Source organism: Glycine soja, chromosome 1 (assembly GCF_004193775.1).
Source record: "Glycine soja cultivar W05 chromosome 1, ASM419377v2, whole genome shotgun sequence".
Lineage (NCBI taxonomy): Eukaryota > Viridiplantae > Streptophyta > Magnoliopsida > Fabales > Fabaceae > Glycine > Glycine soja.
Window position 1 is genome coordinate 16,007,213 of NC_041002.1, and position 19,924 is coordinate 16,027,136.

Below are 19,924 nucleotides of genomic sequence, written 5' to 3' on the forward strand. Positions count from 1 at the left end.
TCCCAAAATAACGCCAATGTCATCACGTCGGCTCGGTGACTTCTCACCAGAATCTTACTCCCTGCACCCTGCCACTGTCATTCTGCTCCCACGAACAAGGTTTGTGATCATCACAACAATCAACCACACGATACAAAATTGCAAGGGTGAGTTTATTATAAAAAGAACCAATACCAATTCCAAATAACCATAATTAGCAAGGAACATAGGCAAACATGATGAGCATACACAACAATCATATCCAACAAATATTCATCATCCACATCCAAAAATTACTCATCATCCAACCATGGACCCAATCAAGACTGCAGAGAATGATGCATGCACCTGACTCAACACTTAGATGCAATGTGGTACGTACCAACAACAACCAAATCTCAGGAAATAGCCTAAGCGTGTCCACATGACACTCTCACTTAGGGAACTGTGCTGAGTTTGTCGAGACCACCCGATTGTGCATGTAACAGCCCCCCTCCCATAGGTGATCAGCCTGGAGCCCAAAGGTGTTCCCTACCAGGTGACAAGCCCCCTAGTACAAAGTACACTTGGCCACAGTTACTCTATTTACTGTGTCGTATGAGCTATGATCACGGCCAAAAGTAAGTGCCAAAGACCATGGACCAATTAAAGCGCCTAAGCATCCCCTCAGAAATGCTTAGATTCTCTAACCACGCTAGTTACCCACGTCTGGGTCATCCGACAAGTTCAGTGCACTCTACCCCCCATGACATACACTCCATACGACGTATGATTGTAGCCAAAAGCTAGTGCCAAAGACCCTGGAAGGTCAGTGCACAGTGCCCCCCACGATCATACACAACATCCAACGTATGAACGTGGCCAAAAGCTACTGCCAAAGACCCTGGAATGTCAATGCACAGTGCCCCCCACGAACATACACAACATGCACATGCCAATGCATTTCCAACATCAATCAACATTCAATTCCCATGTCATTCACAACATAAATATCATCTCATCTCAATGACGTTATCAACAACAACAACAACCTCATTTCATATTCACATATTCATCAATAATAACAATTCATGTTGACATGGTCTTTATTAACAATGTCATCTCAAATCAATATCATCATAATTATCATTATCATCACATATCAATTAAAATCCTTAATAGCGACATCAACAACAAATCGCATTTCGCACACACACACACACACACACACACACACACACACACACACACACACACACACATATATATATATATATCACATCCCATTAGTTAAAACGTAATTTTCTTTGAAGAAAAATCAGCATGCAACAGGGACAGGCAGATTTCCTTATAGCTAGGTTCCCTGACCCTAACTATCGTGTTAAAACGGTAAATTTTATAATAAACTCCCCTTACCTATCGTGAGCTACCCCGCGGATTCCTTGTCGCGTCACTTGAAGATTCCTTTTTGTCCTTGCTCATCGATTCCACGCAAGCCTCTACCATGCCAAAACGAAGGAGACTTAGTATGGATTTCAGAAAACAAAACTAGTAACAGTGCTCTGGGTCAAACACCCACATCACTACATGAAAGAGCTGAGAGCATTTCGGGTATTACAAAGGAACATCATTTGAAAATTCCGACCACGCCAATGTGACCAGGGTTCAGTGTAGGTTACGAAAATAACATGCATTTAATGAAAGGATAACGTTTACAAAGTCTCTTTCTCTAAGATTTTTCAAAGGAAACATAAGGCATGCAATGGCGGTTCCAAAGTCAGAAAAGATGCAAAGACAAGATGAAATTAACAAGAAACAAGCGTAGAACCATGGTTACCTCGAAAGAAAACGAAAGGTCAGATTAGGGTTTCGTTCTCTACCGAAACCGCAAGCCAAGTTGGAAGATTCTGCTTCGATTGAAGGGTTCCTCTCGGTGTGGGGTTTCAATGGAGAACAACGATGGTTTGTGGTGGCTGTGGGTGATGGAGAAAGTTCTTGGGACTTTAGAAATGGCTTTGGAAGAAAGAAAGAAGAAGAAATGACATTTTTTGTAAGCTACGCGAAAGCAAAGGCTGAAGTGCTTAAATAAGAAATGCTCTCGGGAACTGACGCTTCGAGCACACTCCAGACATCTTCTGAAAGATCCCAACGGTCAGATCGTTGACAATTGTCTTGTGAAGCTGCAGACCAAATTTCGAGAAGATCCAACAGTAAACAAAGGCTGGACAACATTTTTACCGAGGCAGCTTCATGTAGCTTCCTCAAGAAGCTTCATTAAGAGGCTTCTTCAAGAAGCTTCCCCGTGGCTTCTTTGAGAAGCTAGATCCTTATCTACCCACACCCTTCTATTAACTAAATTAACCTCCATGAAAATAATTATGGATAAAAATAACATAACAAATAATTAAACATCAAACATAATTACTAATAATATTTATATATATATATATATATATATATCAGGGTGTTACAACTCTCTCACCCTTTTAGAAATTTCGTCCTAGAAATTTACCTTACTCAAACAAGGATGGGTGAGCTTCTCGCATCTAACTTTCTAATTCCCATGTGGCATCTTCTCCTGATGCACCTCCCTAGATCACCTTGACCAACGGAATCTCTTTCCCTCTTAGGTGTTTTGTTCGTCTATCCTCGAGCCTCAAAGGCAATGTTTCATATGTCAAATTCTTCTTCACGTGTACATCATCCAATTCAATCACATGGGATGGATCACGGATATACTTACGGAGTTGAGACACATGAAAGACATTGTGAAGATTAGAAAGAGATGGGAGTAGTGCAATTTGGTATGCCATAGGGCCAACTTTCTTAAGAATTTGGAAAGGACCAATAAAGCGAGGTGTGAGTTTTCGGGATTTCAATGCTTGACCAACCCCAGTCCACGGAGTGACTCTCAAGAATACATGATCACCAACCTTGAATTCCAGATCTTTCCTCCTCTTATCATGATAACTTTTCTGTCTACTCTGAGCAGTTCTCATCCTTTCCTGAATTAACTTAACTTTCTCAGTGGTTTGTTGTACCACTTCTGGTCCTAAGTGATCGAGGCCGTACCCGAATCAAATAAACATGATAATGCAGTAACTAGGAAGTGATCCTAGGTCGTTTCCCAACGACCAATGATAAACCAAATGTTCATAATATACTTGCAGTAACAGTAACGATTGGGGGGGGTTTGTTTGTTTTGTGATTTAAGGAGCAGAACAAGTAAACTGGAATACGAAACTAATAATATTAAAAATGGGTTGTTTCCTCTGATTCAGAAGCCATTCTCTTATCCAGGGTTATGGAGAATTCGTCCCTAATAGTAACCACTTAATCCAACCCTATTTCAATTTACTAAGCGAAAATCAACCTAGGGTTGTCAATACGTGATTAGGCACCACATACACCAGTTAGCCCTTCGTCCATTAAGCATGAACGCAAGTTAGGCACAAAGGCAATTAATCGAACACGAAGCGTGCACTGATTAATATTCACGAATTTGGGTTAACTGGTGAAGGGAAAACTGCCAGGGAACCACATTATAAACGAAACCTCAAAGAGAGTTAGGCTTCTTCCTCAGAAGGAAACAACACCAGAATAATTAGCCTTCCATAGATTCAAACAAAAAACGTAAATGAAACATGAAGCAGAAACGTGAATAACAAAAATGTAAATGAGACAGAAACGAAAATGAAAACAGAAACGTAAATGAAAGTAGAAGAAGAAACAAGAACGAAATTGTAATTAGAAGCAGGAAATGGGAAATTGCATTAAGAACGAAAACAGTAGCCTTAGAACAGAAAGAACTTAAAACCCTAAACAAAGCTCTGAATAATGAATGGCATAACAGAATGCCTTGCACGAATCCCAAGGCTGCTATTTAAAAAGAGTCACTCAAAGTCACTGGGCCCTATTACAATACTCTGGCCCAAAATGAAATAAACACTAAACCACATAAAATAAAATTGCAAAATTTCCTAATTAAAAATTAACTAAGGTAAGCGCTACTTTATTTGCCCTCTTCAAGTCCACAACCAAAATCCGGATTAAGCCCAATGTTTCATTAATTCCTGAAATTAGATTAAAAACATCAAATTAGCTAAATGAGACCAAATAATAAAACTGCCTAATTAATTGACAATTAAGACCAATCAGTAATTAAAATGGTGCAAAAAGGGTTTAGAAAGTAGAAGAAAATGATGGCACATCAAAACCCCCCATACTTAGCCTTTTGCACTCCTGGGCAAAATGAAACAAAGAACAAAATCCAAGGATATCAAAGAGAGACAAACAAAAACATTCACATATTTCTCAATGAACATCAAGGAATGAAAGGAATGGGTAACATCTAACATAAGGAGATCCAAAAAGTCAAGACATTCATGAAAATCATCCAAGCAACCCAATCATGGCAAAATAGTTAATCAACTCAAGAATGAAAAGTGATAAAGCCTCACAAGATATACACTCTATCTCTCAAGTGTCTAGGCTACTATTTACCCTCAAAGCACCCATGAAAACAAACACCACATAAACTTGGCAAGATTCTAAAATTGACAATCAACCCATAAACACAAGCACATGAGGATCAAAAGGTCTTTTAAGGTTGTAATGGGGCCAAGGACAAGGTATGGAAAAATATGGAATAAGTGGCTGAATCCCAAAGGAATAGAGGAGAAATGGGGAATAAGTGCATATTAAGAAAACATAAGAAAATAAAAAGAAGTAAAGATAAAATTTAAACATAAAGAGTAGAACCAAGAGTCTCATCATTCTTTTCTTATTCACTCAACTTTACTGTTTTTCTTTTTCGATTTTTTTTATAATATTTTTTTTTCTGTAGCCTTTTGAGAAACAACATCATATTCAGCATGTCCAACATTTAACCAATATGCAATGTGTATCAAGTATGGCTCAAAATATATAATGAAGCATGGCCAACAAAACATGTTATCCAATGAAACAAAATCCCCCACACTTATTCCCAAAACAATTCCAAAGCTCCAAAATTCCTTAAGGATATAGTGATATCATGGTTTTTCACTTAAGGCTTGTAGTGAGCTTCAAAACAAGGAAAGGGAAACAAGGCTCAAAAGGGCTATCAAAGGAATTAAGTCAAGGTAAGTCCATTTGGCTAGAAGCTTATGAGAACAAAATTGCCTCAATCATATCCAAATATGCATGTGAATTAGGAAGCATCAACAAGAATCAAGCCAAGGCTATTGTGCACGCAATCAATGGGGCAAAACACACCGAATGATTATGATGATGGATGGCTCAAATTCTCACAAAGGTAAACTCATCACTTTCAAATTGAGCTTTCAAAACTATCATGACATGTAGAGGAGAATCAAGGATTTCAAGTCACAAAATGTCAAAAACTTTTATTTTCAAAAAAATTACCCATTTCTTGAACATATCCTATGATTCAAAGAAAAACATGCAAAGTCGTACATGCACACAGAATTGACCCAAAATATTAAACTAAAAATCCGATGAAACTAATCAACATTAACAAATTAACACAACTAACAAATTAACAAAACCAACAAAACTAACAAAAACCAAAGAACACTCCCCCCCCCCCCCCCATACTTAAACAACACATTGTCCTCAATGTAGCACAATTAAGAGATTAAAACAATTAAACCATCAAATAGAATTGGACAAGTGTAATAAAAGCAAAAAAGGAGATAGGAAAAGAAGAACTCCCTAAGTCATGGTGGAGGAAGAGTAGGGTGGAGTAAGGTAGTCTCTTCCACCACTACGTCCACTAAAGAAGGGTTCATGAGGAAGTCGATGTCCATTGACCTTGAAGCTCTTGTTTGTGGAGTCGCTTTTGATCTCAACTGTACCATAAGGAAAAACATTAGTAACAACAAAAGGACCAATCCACTTAGACCTCAACTTACCACTCATGAGTCCAAGCCTAGAATTATACAATAGCACTTTTTGCCCAACCATGAAGTCCTTCTTAACTATCATGCTATCATGGAACTTCTTGGTCTTTTCTTTGTAGAACTTGGCATTCTCATAGGCTTCTAGGTGGATTTCATCTAACTCACTCAATTGCAACTTTCTTTCCTCGCCAGCTTGATCCATAGAGAAGTTGCAAGTCTTCACTGCCCAGTATGCTTTGTGCTCAATTTCCACTGGAAGATGACATGCCTTTCCAAAGACAACCCGATAAGGAGACATTCCTATGGGTGCTTTGTAGGCAGTCCGATGTGCCCAGAGAGCATCATCAAGCCTGGTACTCCAATCTTTCCTGCTTGGCTGCACAATCTTCTCCAAAATTGTCTTGATTTCCCGGTTAGAAATTTCTGCCTGTCCATTGGTCTGGGGGTGGTATGGTGTGGATACCCTGTGTACCACCCCGTACTTTTTAAGCAGGGCATGCATTGTTCTGTTGCAAAAATGGGTTCCTTGATCACTAACAATTGCTTTAGGTACTCCAAATCTGCAAAACAGATTAGACCTGACAAAGTCTACAACAACTTTAGCATCATTAGTTCTAGTGGGCTTGGCTTCCACCCATTTTGAAACATAGTCAATTGCAAGGAGAATGTAAACATAACCAAAAAAGACAGGAAAAGGGCCCATGAAATCTATACCCCAGACATCAAACACCTTACAGAATAGCATAGGTTGCTGAGGCATTTGTTGTCGCCATGTAAGTGTATTTCCTGCTCTCTGACACTGCTCAAAGGTGCTACAGATCTTCCACGCATCTTTAAAGATGGTGGGCCAATAAAAACCACAATCAAGCACTTTGCGAGCTGTCCTTTGAACACCCAGATGACCTCCCGGTGCGGAAGAATGACAGAACTGCAGGACTGAGTCAATCTCATGATCTGGAATGCATCGTCTAATTACCTGATCACTGCACAATTTCCACAAGTAGGGGTCATCCCAAATAAAATGCTTAGCATCACTTTTAATTTTATCTTTTTGGGCCCTAGATGCTAAGGGAGGAAAAACAAAGGCAACTAAATAATTGACAATGTTAGCAAACCAGGGAGTAGAAAGAGAGTCAAAAATACTATACAATATATACAAATGATCATCCGGGAAATCATCCCGAATGGGTGAATCCGCATCTGATACACGTTCGATCCGACTCAAATGATCAGCAACTAGATTTTGTGCTCCGCTCCTATCACAGATCTCCAAGTCAAACTCTTGGAGCCAGAGCATCCATCGGATCAACCTAGGCTTAGAATCAGCCTTCTTCAACAAGTACTTTAGAGCTGCATGGTCAGTATAAACAATAATGCGGGTACCAAGCAAATAAGATCGAAAATTTTCAAGAGCAAAAACTATGGCTAGAAGCTCTTTCTCAGTAGTAGTATAATTCGCTTGGGCAGCATCTAAAGTCCTAGAAGCATAATATATCACCCTGGGCAATTTATCAATTTTCTGAGCAAGGACAGCCCCCAATGCATAATTTGATGCATCACACATAAGCTCAAAAGGGGCTGTCCAATCGGGTGCCTGAATGATGGGGGTGGTAGTCAGTGCTCTTTTGAGGCAATCAAAAGCCTCTTTGTATCTGTCATTAAAGTCAAATTCCACCTCCTTTTGCAACAAGTTGGACAGTGGAAGGGCTACTTTGCTAAAATCCCTTATAAAGCGCCTGTAGAATCCGGCATGACCAAGAAAAGATCGCACCTCTCGCACACAAGAGGGGTAAGGCAATTGTGAAATAACAAAAATTTTTGCAGGATCTACTTCAATACCCTTATTGGAAATAATGTGGCCTAAAACTATACCTTGCTCAACCATAAAATGACATTTTTCAAAATTTAGAACAAGGTTAGTTTCAATGCATCTATTCAAAACTTTTTCCAAACTATCCAAACAACCATCAAAAGAGGATCCATACACAGTGAAATCATCCATGAACACCTCTATGCAATTTTCTAAGAAGTCACTGGAAATACTAATCATGCACCGCTGGAAGGTACTAGGGGCATTGCACAGGCCGAAAGGCATCCTCCTATAGGCAAAAGTGCCGAAGGGGCAGGTGAATGTGGTCTTTTCCTGATCCTCAGGAGCAATAGTAATTTGCATATAACCAGAAAAACCATCAAGGAAAGAGTAGTGAGATTTACCTGCCAGGCGCTCAAGCATCTGGTCAATGAATGGCAGGGGAAAATGGTCCTTTTTGGTAACTTGGTTCAGCCGCCTATAGTCAATGCAGACTCTCCAACTGTTCTGTACCCAAGTAGGAATCAGCTCCTCCTTCTCATTTTTTATCACTGTGAGGCCGGTCTTCTTCAGGACTACCTGGACGGGACTCACCCATTGGCTGTCAGAGACAGGATAAATGATTCCAGCTTGCAAAAGCTTGGTTATCTCCTTCTTCACTACATCAAGAATCACCGGGTTGAGTCTTCTCTGTGGCTGTCTTACTGGTTTAGCTCCATCCTCTAAATTTATTCGATGCATACATGTGGATGGGCTCATACCAGGAATGTCCGCCAGGGTCCAGCCTATAGCCTTCTTATGCTTCTTGAGAACAGACAACAACTTCTCCTCTTGCTCATTAGCAAGGGAGGCAGATATAATCACTGGAAAACTCTTGCTATCATCCAAGTAAGCATATTTTAAATTTGATGGCAGAGGCTTCAATTCTGGTGTGGTCGGCTGGATAGTGGTAGAAGGAGATGGTTTCTCAGCCTTTACCTCATAAAGAAAGTCAGAGGTATGTGTACTTCCTGAAACATGGTTAGTCCTATCTGACTCTATAAAATCAATCTCGAGAGGTAAAACACCACCACTAGACATGCAATCAATATCACTCTCAGATTCACTCTCAGCACCAAACTCCATGGATAGTGTGCCTGCATAAACATCTATCTTAGTTCTAGCAGTTTTCATAAAGGGTCTGCCTAGAATGATGGGAACTGATCCTTAAGAAAATCCATCCTCCATATTCAAAATATAAAAATCAACAGGGAAAATCAGTTCACCAACTCTAACTAAGACATCTTCTATGAAACCAACAGGATAGGCAACACTTCTATTAGCTAAATGAATTACCACATCAGTTGACTGCAAGGGACCTAGAGATAAAGAATTAAAAATAGACAGAGGCATAACACTAACAGAAGCTCCTAAATCTAGCATGGCATTGTCAAACTTACTATTCCCTATAACACAAGGTATGCTGAATGTACTTGGATCTTTGCATTTTTCAGGAATTTGAGGAACAGATTTACCAATCAATGCGGAGACATTTCTGCCCATGCTAATTCGTTCACTTCCTTTAAGCTTCCTCTTATTAGTGCAGAGCTCCTTCTAGAATTTGGCATATCTTGGAATTTTCTTTATTGCATCCAGCAGAGGTATGTTTACCTCTACTTTTCTGAATGTTTCCAAGATTTCTTTCTCTGCCTCTTCCATTTTTTTGTTGGAAACTGCTCTTGGAGGGAATGGAAGAGGAGGAATGTGTTGCTTCTGCAAATCAGAATTACCAGTGGAAGATTCACCTGCACAGAAATTGTTAGGTAAATTTTTGTCATTACCTTTTTATGGAGTAGAGTGAAGTTTGGCAGGTTCATTTGCAGATGAGGAAGGTGTTACGGGTTGAGGTCCTTGACACTGCTTTCCCGACCTCAATGAAATGGCACTAAAATTTTTGGGATTTTGGACAGCTTGGGAAGGCAACTTGTCAGAATTCTGGGACTGTTGTTGATTCAATTGTGTAGCCAATTGTCCCATCTGATTGGTTAAGCTCTGAATGGAGGCTTTGGTCTCTTGTTGAAACTGCATGTTCTGCATAGTCATTTGCCACACAAGTTCTTCGAGGGAAGGTTGTGGAGGAGCCCCAACTGTTGGTTGTTTATGGGGCTGCTGCTGTTGTTGGATTGGTGGAGGAATGTATGGTCTACTTGGGCCAGCAGCATTTTGGAAGGAAGGAACAGGCTGCTGTTGTTGTTGCTGAGGGCTAGACCATCTGAGATTAGGGTGATTCCTCCATCCAGGGTTGTATCTGTTGCTGGAGAGGTCATAATTGTTCTGCTGTGGTTGATTTTGCTGCTGAGGTTGAGGAGGTCTATTGTAAATATTAGCAGCATAAGCTTCGGGCTGCTCAATTGCTCCAGGTTGCTGCATGGAAGGGCAAAGGTCTGTATGGTGGTCAGTAGAGGAGCACAAACCACTGACCCTTGCAACAAGTACATATTTCTGGTTCAAGGCCAGTTGGGTTACCAAGGCACATAGTTTTTTAAATCTCTCCCAGTATTCATACAGGCTCTCTCCACTGAGTTGTCTAATACCTGAGATATCCTTCCTGATGGTTGTGGTCCTGGAAGCAGGGAAAATTTTTTCTAAGAATACTCTCTTCAAGTCATCCCAGCTCGTGATGGACCTTGGAGCAAGGTAATACAGCCAGTCCTTTGCCACTCCCTCTAAAGAATGAGGAAAAGCCTTCAGAAATATATGATCCTCTTGGAAATCTGGGGGTTTCATGGTGGAGCAGACAATATGAAATTCCTTCAAATGTTTGTGCGGGTCTTCACCTGCAAGGCCATGAAACTTTGGAAGCAAATGAATCAGTCCAGTTTTAAGAACATACGGGACATCCTCATCAGGGTATTGGATGCACAAGCTTTCGTAGGTGAAATGCAGCCATTTCCCTTAGAGTCCTCTCACGGGGTGGAGGTTGTGCCATGTTCTCAGAATGTTCAAAATCGGAATGCTCAGAATCAGAATGCTCAAAATTGTAATGCTCAAAATCAGGATGTTCAAAATCACCAATAACAGAATGCACAGATTCACCAGTAATGGAATGCTCAGGATGATCAAAAGGTATAAAATGATGCCTAACTAATATATGAAATGTCCCATCTATCTCAGGATCAAAGGGTTGTAAGTCAGATGGATTGCCTCTAGTCATACATTACATTCAGCATGCACAACTAGTTGCTTTGTCATGTAAATAAAGGTGCAGGTTTGAACTACAGCTACCCTCAAATGATATCCAAATGACATGAAATTTTGTGAGCAACCTTATAAAATGATGAGAAGATAGCACAAAAACTTTCAGGCAAAAATTCAAAGTCTAACTATGGAAGCTAAAAATGGTAGGTTAAGAAAAATAAGTGAATAAAACTTGAAAAATAAAAAACTTTTGACAGAATCACTATTTTGGATGATGGAGACCTCAGCCAGCCTTTGGTTGGCTGCCATGGTGTAGGAAATTTTTTTCTACCCCAAATACATATATAATAATTGTGATTCTGATAACCGAAGTAAAAGTTATGGCCGTTTGAAGTTTCGACAAACACAAAATTTGCTACTTTTTTGGAACTTTCAAATCTGACCAAACTAAAGGCTCTAGCTATTTTTCCCACAAAATATAGATTAAAAGAAGTTACCACAAAAAAATTCATCCAAAAATAACAACTCTAGCTACTAAAACAAAAAATCTCAAATAATTCAGCATGGGTGGTCGCTAAAATCCATCTCTACTTGATTTCTACTACTACTCTGTTTTGCCGCAAGCAAAAGTGGTCGCTAAGTCCGTCGCAAAACACTATTCACAACAAAACACCCAAAACTGAAACAGGGGAAGCGCTTAATAGGAAAACTGAAACATAACACACACTAAACAAAATACCAGGACACTAAACAACACTAACACACATACTAACACAATACTAACAATTAAACATAACACACGAAGGAATTAAACACACAACACTAGCTAGCTATTATGAACCTTTGGACACTGCTCCCCGGCAACGGTGCCAAATTTGATCGAGGCCGTACCCGAATCAAATAAACATGATAATGCAGTAACTAGGAAGTGATCCTAGGTCATTTCCCAACGAGCAATGATAAACCAAATGTTCATAATATACTTGCAGTAACAGTAACGATTGGGGGGGTTGTTTGTTTTGTGATTTAAGGAGCAGAACAAGTAAACTGGAATACGAAACTAATAATATTAAAAATGGGTTGTTTCCTCTGATTCAGAAGTCATTCTCTTATCCTGGGTTATGGAGAATTCGTCCCTAACAGTAACCACTTAATCCAACCCTATTTCAATTTACTAAGCGAAAATCAACCTAGGGTTGTCAATACGTGATTAGGCACCACATACACCAGTTAGCCCTTCGTCCATTAAGCATGAACGCAAGTTAGGCTCAAAGCGTGCACTGATTAATGTTCACGAATTTGGGTTAACTGGTGAAGGGAAAACTGCCAGGGAACCACATTATAAACGAAACCTCAAAGAGAGTTGGGCTAAGCGAAAATCAACCTAGGGTTGTCAATACGTGATTAGGCACCACATACACCAGTTAGCCCTTCGTCCATTAAGCATGAACGCAAGTTAGGCTCAAAGCGTGCACTGATTAATGTTCACGAATTTGGGTTAACTGGTGAAGGGAAAACTGCCAGGGAACCACATTATAAACGAAACCTCAAAGAGAGTTGGGCTTCTTCCTCAGAAGGAAACATGACCAGAATAATTAGCCTTCCATAGATTCAAACAGAAAACGTAAATGAAACATGAAGCAGAAACGTGAATAACAGAAACATAAATGAGACAAAAACGAAAATGAAAACAGAAACGTAAATGAAAGTAGAAGAAGAAACAAGAACGAAATTGTAATTAGAAGCAGGAAATGGGAAATTGCATTAAGAACGAAAACAGTAGCCTTAGAACAGAAAGAACTTAAAACCCTAAACAAAGCTCTGAATAATGAATGGCATAACAGAATGCCTTGCACGAATCCCAAGGCTACTATTTAAAAAGAGTCACTCAAAGTCACTGGGCCCTATTACAATACTCTGGCCCAAAACGAAATAAACACTAAACCACATAAAATAAAATTGCGAAATTTCCTAATTAAAAATTAACTAAGGTAAGCGCTACTTTTTTGCCCTCTTCAAGTCCACAACCAAAATCCGGATTAAGCCCAATGTTTCATTAATTCCTGAAATTAGATTAAAAACATCAAATTAGCTAAATGAGACCAAATAATAAAACTGCCTAATTAATTGACAATTAAGACCAATCAGTAATTAAAATGGTGTAAAAAGGGTTTAGAAAATAGAAGAAAATGATGGCACATCACTAAAATGAGGCCTTCTGCGGGCTCTAACCAACATAGGGGTGTCCTACACCTTCTACCATTCAAAGCTTCATAGGGAGCCATGCCAATGGTAGAGTGAAAACTGTTATTATAAGTGAACTCTATCAATGGAAGAAAATTCTCCCAGCTTCCCTTCTGCTCTAAGACACATGCTCTTAAAAGGTCCTCCAACGACTGAATGGTCCGTTCAGTTTGGGCATCAGTCTGAGGATGGTAGGCTGAACTCAGTCTAAGCTTGGTTCCCAACGCTCTGTTCAAGCTCTCCCAAAACCTAGAGGTAAATCAAGGATCTCTATCAGATACTATGCTAGATGGCACACCATGTAACCTGACAACCTCACTTATATACAAGGTGGTCAACTTCTCCAAGGAAATCTGATATTAATGGGAATGAAGTGAGCAGACTTAGTCAATCTGTCAACAATAACCCAGATAGAATCTAAACCTCTGGGGATTCTAGGTAGTCCTACCACAAAATCCATGGAAATATTGTCCCACTTCCACTGGGGTATCTCTAAGGGTTGTAACTTCCCTGAAGGTCTCTGATGTTCTATCTTAGCCTTCTGACAGACTAGGCATGCATACACAAACTCACTAACCTCTCTCTTCATGTTGGGCCACCAAAACATCGTCTTTAAATCCTGATACATATTGGAAGCACCAGGATGGATGCTCAAATTACTCCTATGTCCTTCCTCTAAGATCATCTTCCTAAGTTCAGGTACATTGGGAACACAAATCCTATCTTGAAGTCTCAAAACTCCATTTGATCCAACATTGAAACTATTGTCCCTTCCTGACTTTATAGCCTCTATCTGAGTCCTTAGAAAAGGATCAATCTTCTGACCTTCCCTGATATCACCTAGTAACTCACTAGTGATCCTCGAAGTTCATAATCTTACACTATTAGGAGTAACCTCACATGCAAGACTAAGGTCTCTAAACTGTTCCAGGAGATCCATCTCTCTAACCATCAAGGAAGACATATGTAGTGATTTCCTACTCAAGGCATCAGCCACTACATTGGCTTTACCGAGATGGTAGCTAAGCTCGAAATCATAATCCTTAAGAAACTCTAACCATCTCCTTTGTCTCATGTTCAGCTCCTTCTGACTAAACAAGTATTTAAGGCTCTTATGATCACTAAACACCTCGAACTTAGAGCCAAACAGATAATGTCTCCAAATCTTAAGGGCAAAACCTACAGCAGCCAACTCTAGATCATGGGTGGGATAATTCCTCTCATGAGTCTTAAGCTGTCTAGAAGCATAGGCCACCACTTGGCCATTTTGCATCAACACTCCGCCTAAACCCATCTTTGATGCATCACAATCCTCAAATGTTCTTCATGCTCCTCTCTAGTCTTGGAGTATACCAAAATATCATCTATAAATACTACCACAAAACTATCAAGGTAAGGGTGAAAAAATCTATTCATGTAGTCCATAAACACTCATGGAGCATTAGTCACACCAAAGGGCATGACTAGATACTCATAGTGACCATAACAGGTCCTAAAAGTAGTCTTTGGTATATCCTTAGACTTCACTTGGATCTGATGATAACCCGACCTAAGGTCTATCCTACTAAACACACAAGCTCCTACCAACTGGTCCATAAGGTCATCTATTCTAGGCAAAGGGTACTTATTCTTAATCGTTACCTTATTCAATTGGCGGTAATCCACACACAACCTCATGGTTCCATCTTTCTTCTTCACTAGCAACACTGGGGCTCCCCACGGAGATACACTAGGCCTAATAAAAGTCTTATCCAACAACTCCTCTAACTGTTTCTTAAGCTTAGCTAACTCTATAGGATACATCCTATAAGGAGCTATGGATATGGGTCCAACACCAGGTACTAAGTCTATGGAAAACTCTATCTCTCTCTCAGGTGGCAGACCGGATATATCCTCAGGAAACACTTCCGGAAACTCTCTAACAATAGGGAGGTCACACATGGAAACCTTTGTCTCTACTTCCAGGCTAGACAAGATCATGTATACTTGACCATCTTCCTTTAAAGATGTCACAACTTGGTTGGCAGAGATAAACATCATATCCTTACTCACTCCAGAATCATCAAACACCACACTTTTATCAAAACAGTTCAACAAGACATGGTTGGAAGATAACCAGTCCATACCAAGAATAACATCAATTTTGGCTCAAAGGCAAACAAATCAAATCAATCAAGAATATTCTACCAGAAATCTCCACATGACAATTCAAACACACATCAGAAGTTAACACATAACCACTAGTAGGGGTCTCTACCACTAGATCTTTATTTAAAGAAGACACTAAAAGCTTAAGTTTTTCTACACACAAACAAGATATAAAGGAATGGGTGGCACCAGAATCAAACGACACAAGCAAAGGAATCCCATTTATGAAACATCTACCTTGGATTAGATCTTTGGATTTCGAAGCTTCAACACCATTAAGGGTAAAGACTCTTCCCGTGGTCTTTGGATGTCTAGTTTGGTCATTCGGACCTCCACCATTTTGCTCTTTCTTGGGTCGTGAACAATCTCTTTGAGTGTGTCCCTTTTGTCCACAATTAAAACATATTACGCCTATATTGGGACAATTCGAGGAGATGTGCCCTGGCTTACCACACCTGTAACAAATGATATGAGTGGAGAAAGTATTGGGTTTGCTACCGCTACCACCTGCAAATCCCCTAGCAACAATCCTCTAATTGTCATGGCGGTTACCATATTGCTTAGGAGGAGTCGAATATGGTTTTCCTCAATGTTGAGGCCCATTCTTTTTGTTCCTCATTGGACCTGTACTCCTATAATAGGTCGCCTTGTCTCAGGAGTCTTCATCCCAAATCCGACATATATTAACCAAAAGTGGGAACTGACGAACACCTTGGTAATTCACAACTTGCTTCACTTCAGGTCGTAAGCCATTCAGAAACTTTACACACTTGGAACTCTCACCATCTCTCCCTTGATAATGGGGAAAGTACCTCACCAGCTCCTCAAACTTGGCCGCATATTCAGCCACAATCATACTTCCTTGCTTAAGCTCCAAGAACTTCATCTCCTTCTTGTTCCTAACATCCTCGGGAAAGTATTTCTCCAAAAACACTCTCTTGAAGACATCCCAGGTCACATTTTGACCTTCAGCCTCTACGAATTGGCGAGTATTCTCCCACCAATACTCAGCCTCTTCCACTAGAGTATATGTACCAAAAGCAACCTTTTGCCTCTCCGGGCATGCCATAACTCGGAAAATTTTCTTTATTTCCCTTATCCAGTTCTGAGCACCATCAGGGTTGTATCCTCCATTAAAAGAAGGAGGGTAGTTTCGTTGGAAGCGATCCAACCCCTGGTACTCAACAACTCCACCAGCTTCTCCTCTATTCGGATTCCCTATAGCATGAGCTAAGGCTTGAAGGGCATCCGCTATCGCATGATCATTCCGTCCAGCCATCACTCCCTATACACACCAGGGAGTTAGACGTGGAAGGAATACACACAAACAAAGAACCACACAACAATCACAACCATCACAAATTCCTACTCGGTTACTCTTGAGAGTTGATGACTCAAGACATTAACACCCACTTTCCATCATTTGCATTTTCTGATTGCTTGCCATATCATTCCATTGCCCTTCACAAATTATACAGGTGGCCAGCCTGATAATCCGTGACCCGGCATTGAAATTCATGGTATAGCAGACATCAGAAAAACAAATTCAATATGACTACAACAATCAAATCTCTATAATTCATTAAAACACAACTAGTGAGTAAGTGCAAACAACGAACATCTAACATCAGCAAACAACCAACACCAAGCATTCAACAAAACAACCAGAGAATGCATAGAAAAACATAGCAGACTCACAACTCACTGGCCAAAAGGTTCGACCTGCTCTGATACCACTAAATGTAACGACCCACCTTGTCGCTACAGTATCCACACTCTGATATTCGATGATTTCAATTTTTTTTATAAAAAAGAACATCCTTCATTTTTTGTTATGAAAATAGAAGTGATTTTGTCACAACATAAATTCATCCAACAACACGTCATTACTTAAGTGAATATGCATAATTACACAGAAACAATAATTCGGTACACGTCATACACATAACGAAAATTAAATTTGTTCATAGATATAATTAAAATCCCAGTTTTACAACTTTAACTCAACAAAATAAAACTTAAAAACCAACTACGGAGGAGTTGATTACAAAACACGACTATCTCCCAAAATAACGCCAACGTCATCACGTCGGCTCGGTGACTTCTCACCAGAATCTTACTCCCTGCACCCTGCCACTGTCATTCTGCTCCCACGAACAAGGTTTGTGATCATCACAACAATCAACCACACGATACAAAATTGCAAGGGTGAGTTTATTATAAAAAGAACGAATACAAATTCCAAATAACCATAATTAGCAAGGAACATAGGCAAACATGGTGAGCATACACAACAATCATTATTCAACACTCATATCCAACAAATATTCATCATCCACATCCAACAATTACTCATCATCCATCCATGGACCCAATCAAGACTACACAGAATGATGCATGCACCTGACTCAACACTTAGATGCAATGTGGTACGTACCAACAACAACCAAATCTCAGGAAATAGCCTAAGCGTGTCCACACGACACTCTCACTTAGGGAACTATGCTGAGTTTGTTGAGACCACCCAATTGTGCACGTAGTAGCCCCCCTCCCATAGGTGATCAGCCTGAGAGCCCAAAGGTGTTCCCTACCAGGTGACAAGCCCCCTAGTATAAAGTACACTTGGCCATAGTTACTCTATTTCCTGTGTCGTATGAGCTATGATCATGGCCAAAAGTAAGTGCCAAAGACCATGGACCAATTAAAGCGCCTAAGCATCCCGTTAGAAATGCTTAGATTCTCTAACCACGCTAGTTACCCACGTCTGGGCCATCAGACAAGGTCAGTGCACGCTACCCCCCATGACATACACTCCATACGACGTATGATCGTGGCCAAAAGCTAGTGCCAAAGACCCTGGAAGGTCAGTGCACAGTGCCCCCCACGATCATACACAACATCCAACGTATGAACGTGGCCAAAAACTAGTGCCAAAGACCCTAGAAGGTCAGTGCACAGTGCCCCCCACGAACATACACAACATGCATATGCCAATGCATTTCCAACATCAATCAACTTTTCATTTCCATGTCATTCACAACATAAATATCATCTCATCTCAATGACGTTATCAACAACAACAACAACCTCATTTCATATTCACATATTCATCAATAATAACAATTCACGTTGACATGGTCTTTATTAACAACGTCATTTCTAATCAATATCATCATAATTATCATTATCATCACATATCAATTAAAATCCTTAATAGCGACATCAACAACAAATCGCATTTCGCACACACACACACACACACACACACATATATATATATGTATTGTGATGAATGATATTGTTGTGGTTGTTTGATTTGTGTTGTTTAATTATCATTATCATCACACATCATTTTCTTCTATTTCTTAAACCCTTTTTGCACCATTTTAATTACTGATTAGTCTTAATTGTCAAATTAATTAGGCAGTTTTATTATTTGGGCTCATTTAGCTAATTTGATGTTTTTAATCTAATTTCAGGAATTAATGAAACATTGGGCTTAATCTAGATTTTGGTTGTGGACTTGAAGAGGGCAAATAAAGCAACGCTTACCTTAGTTAATTTCTAATTAGGAGATTGCAATTTTATTTTATGTGGTTTAGTGTTTATTTTGATTTGGGCCAGAATATTGTAATATGGCCCAGTGACTTTGAGTGACTCTTTTTAAATAGCAGCCTTGGGATTTGTGAAAGGGCATTCTGTTAGACTATTATTCAGAGCATAGGGTTTATGGTTTTTGTGTTTTTCTGTTCTAATGCTACTGTTCACGTAATGCAATTTTCCATTTTCTGCTTCAAATTACAATTCCGTTCTTGTTTCTTCTTCTGCCTTCATTTACGTTTCTGCCTCATTTACATTTCTGCTTTTAGTTTCATTTACGTTTTATGTTTGAATCTATGGAAGGCTAAATATTCTGGTGTTGTTTCCTTTTGAGGATGAAGCTCAACTCTCCTTGAGGTTTCGTTTATAATGTGGCTTCCTGGCAGTTTTCCCTTCACCAGTTAACCCAAATTCGTTAACATTAATCTTTGCACGCTTCGTGTTCGATTAATTACCTCTGAGCCTAACTTGCGTTCATGCTTAATGGACGAAGGGCTAACTGGTGTATGTGTTGCCTAATCATGTATTGACAACCCTAAGTTGATTTTCGCTTAGTAAATTGAAATAGGGTTGGATTAAGTGGTTAACTGTTAGGGACGAATTCTCCATAACCCAGGACAAGAGAATGGCTTCAGAATAAGAGGAAACAACCCATTTTTAATATTATTAGTTTCGTATTCCAGTTTACTTGTTCTGTTCTTTAAATCACAAAACAAACAAATCCCCCCCAATCGTTACTGTTACTGCAAGTATATTATGAACATTTGGTTTATCATTGCTCGTTGGGAAACGACCTAGGATCACTTCCTAGTTACTGCATTTTTATGTTTATTTGATTCGGGTACGGCCTCGATCAGCAGATATCCTCATAGCTAGGTTCCCTGACCCTAACTATGGTGTTAAAACAGTAAATTTTATAATAAACTCCCCTTACCTATCGTGAGCTACCCCGTGGATTCCTCATCGCTTCACTTGAAGATTCCTTTTTGTCCTTGCTCGTCGATTCCACATAAGCCTCTACCATGCCAAAACGAAGGAGACTTATTATGGATTTCATAAAACGAAACTAGTAACAGTGCTCTGG

At 39.7% G+C, this 19,924-nt stretch overlaps 1 protein-coding gene across 1 annotated transcript; it reads right to left on the bottom strand.

Moving 5' to 3' along the window:
• Positions 1-15,892: 15,892 nt before the first annotated feature.
• Positions 15,893-16,519, bottom strand: LOC114411229. Its single transcript, XM_028374992.1, has one exon. It carries the CDS (start codon positions 16,517-16,519, stop codon positions 15,893-15,895), a length of 627 nt encoding a protein of 208 aa, XP_028230793.1.
• Positions 16,520-19,924: the final 3,405 nt, after the last annotated feature.

Bases quoted from the DNA above. Each gene is read 5' to 3' on its own strand.
- LOC114411229 (XM_028374992.1), bottom strand. From the start codon at position 16,519: ATGGCTGGACGGAATGATCATGCGATAGCGGATGCCCTTCAAGCCTTA.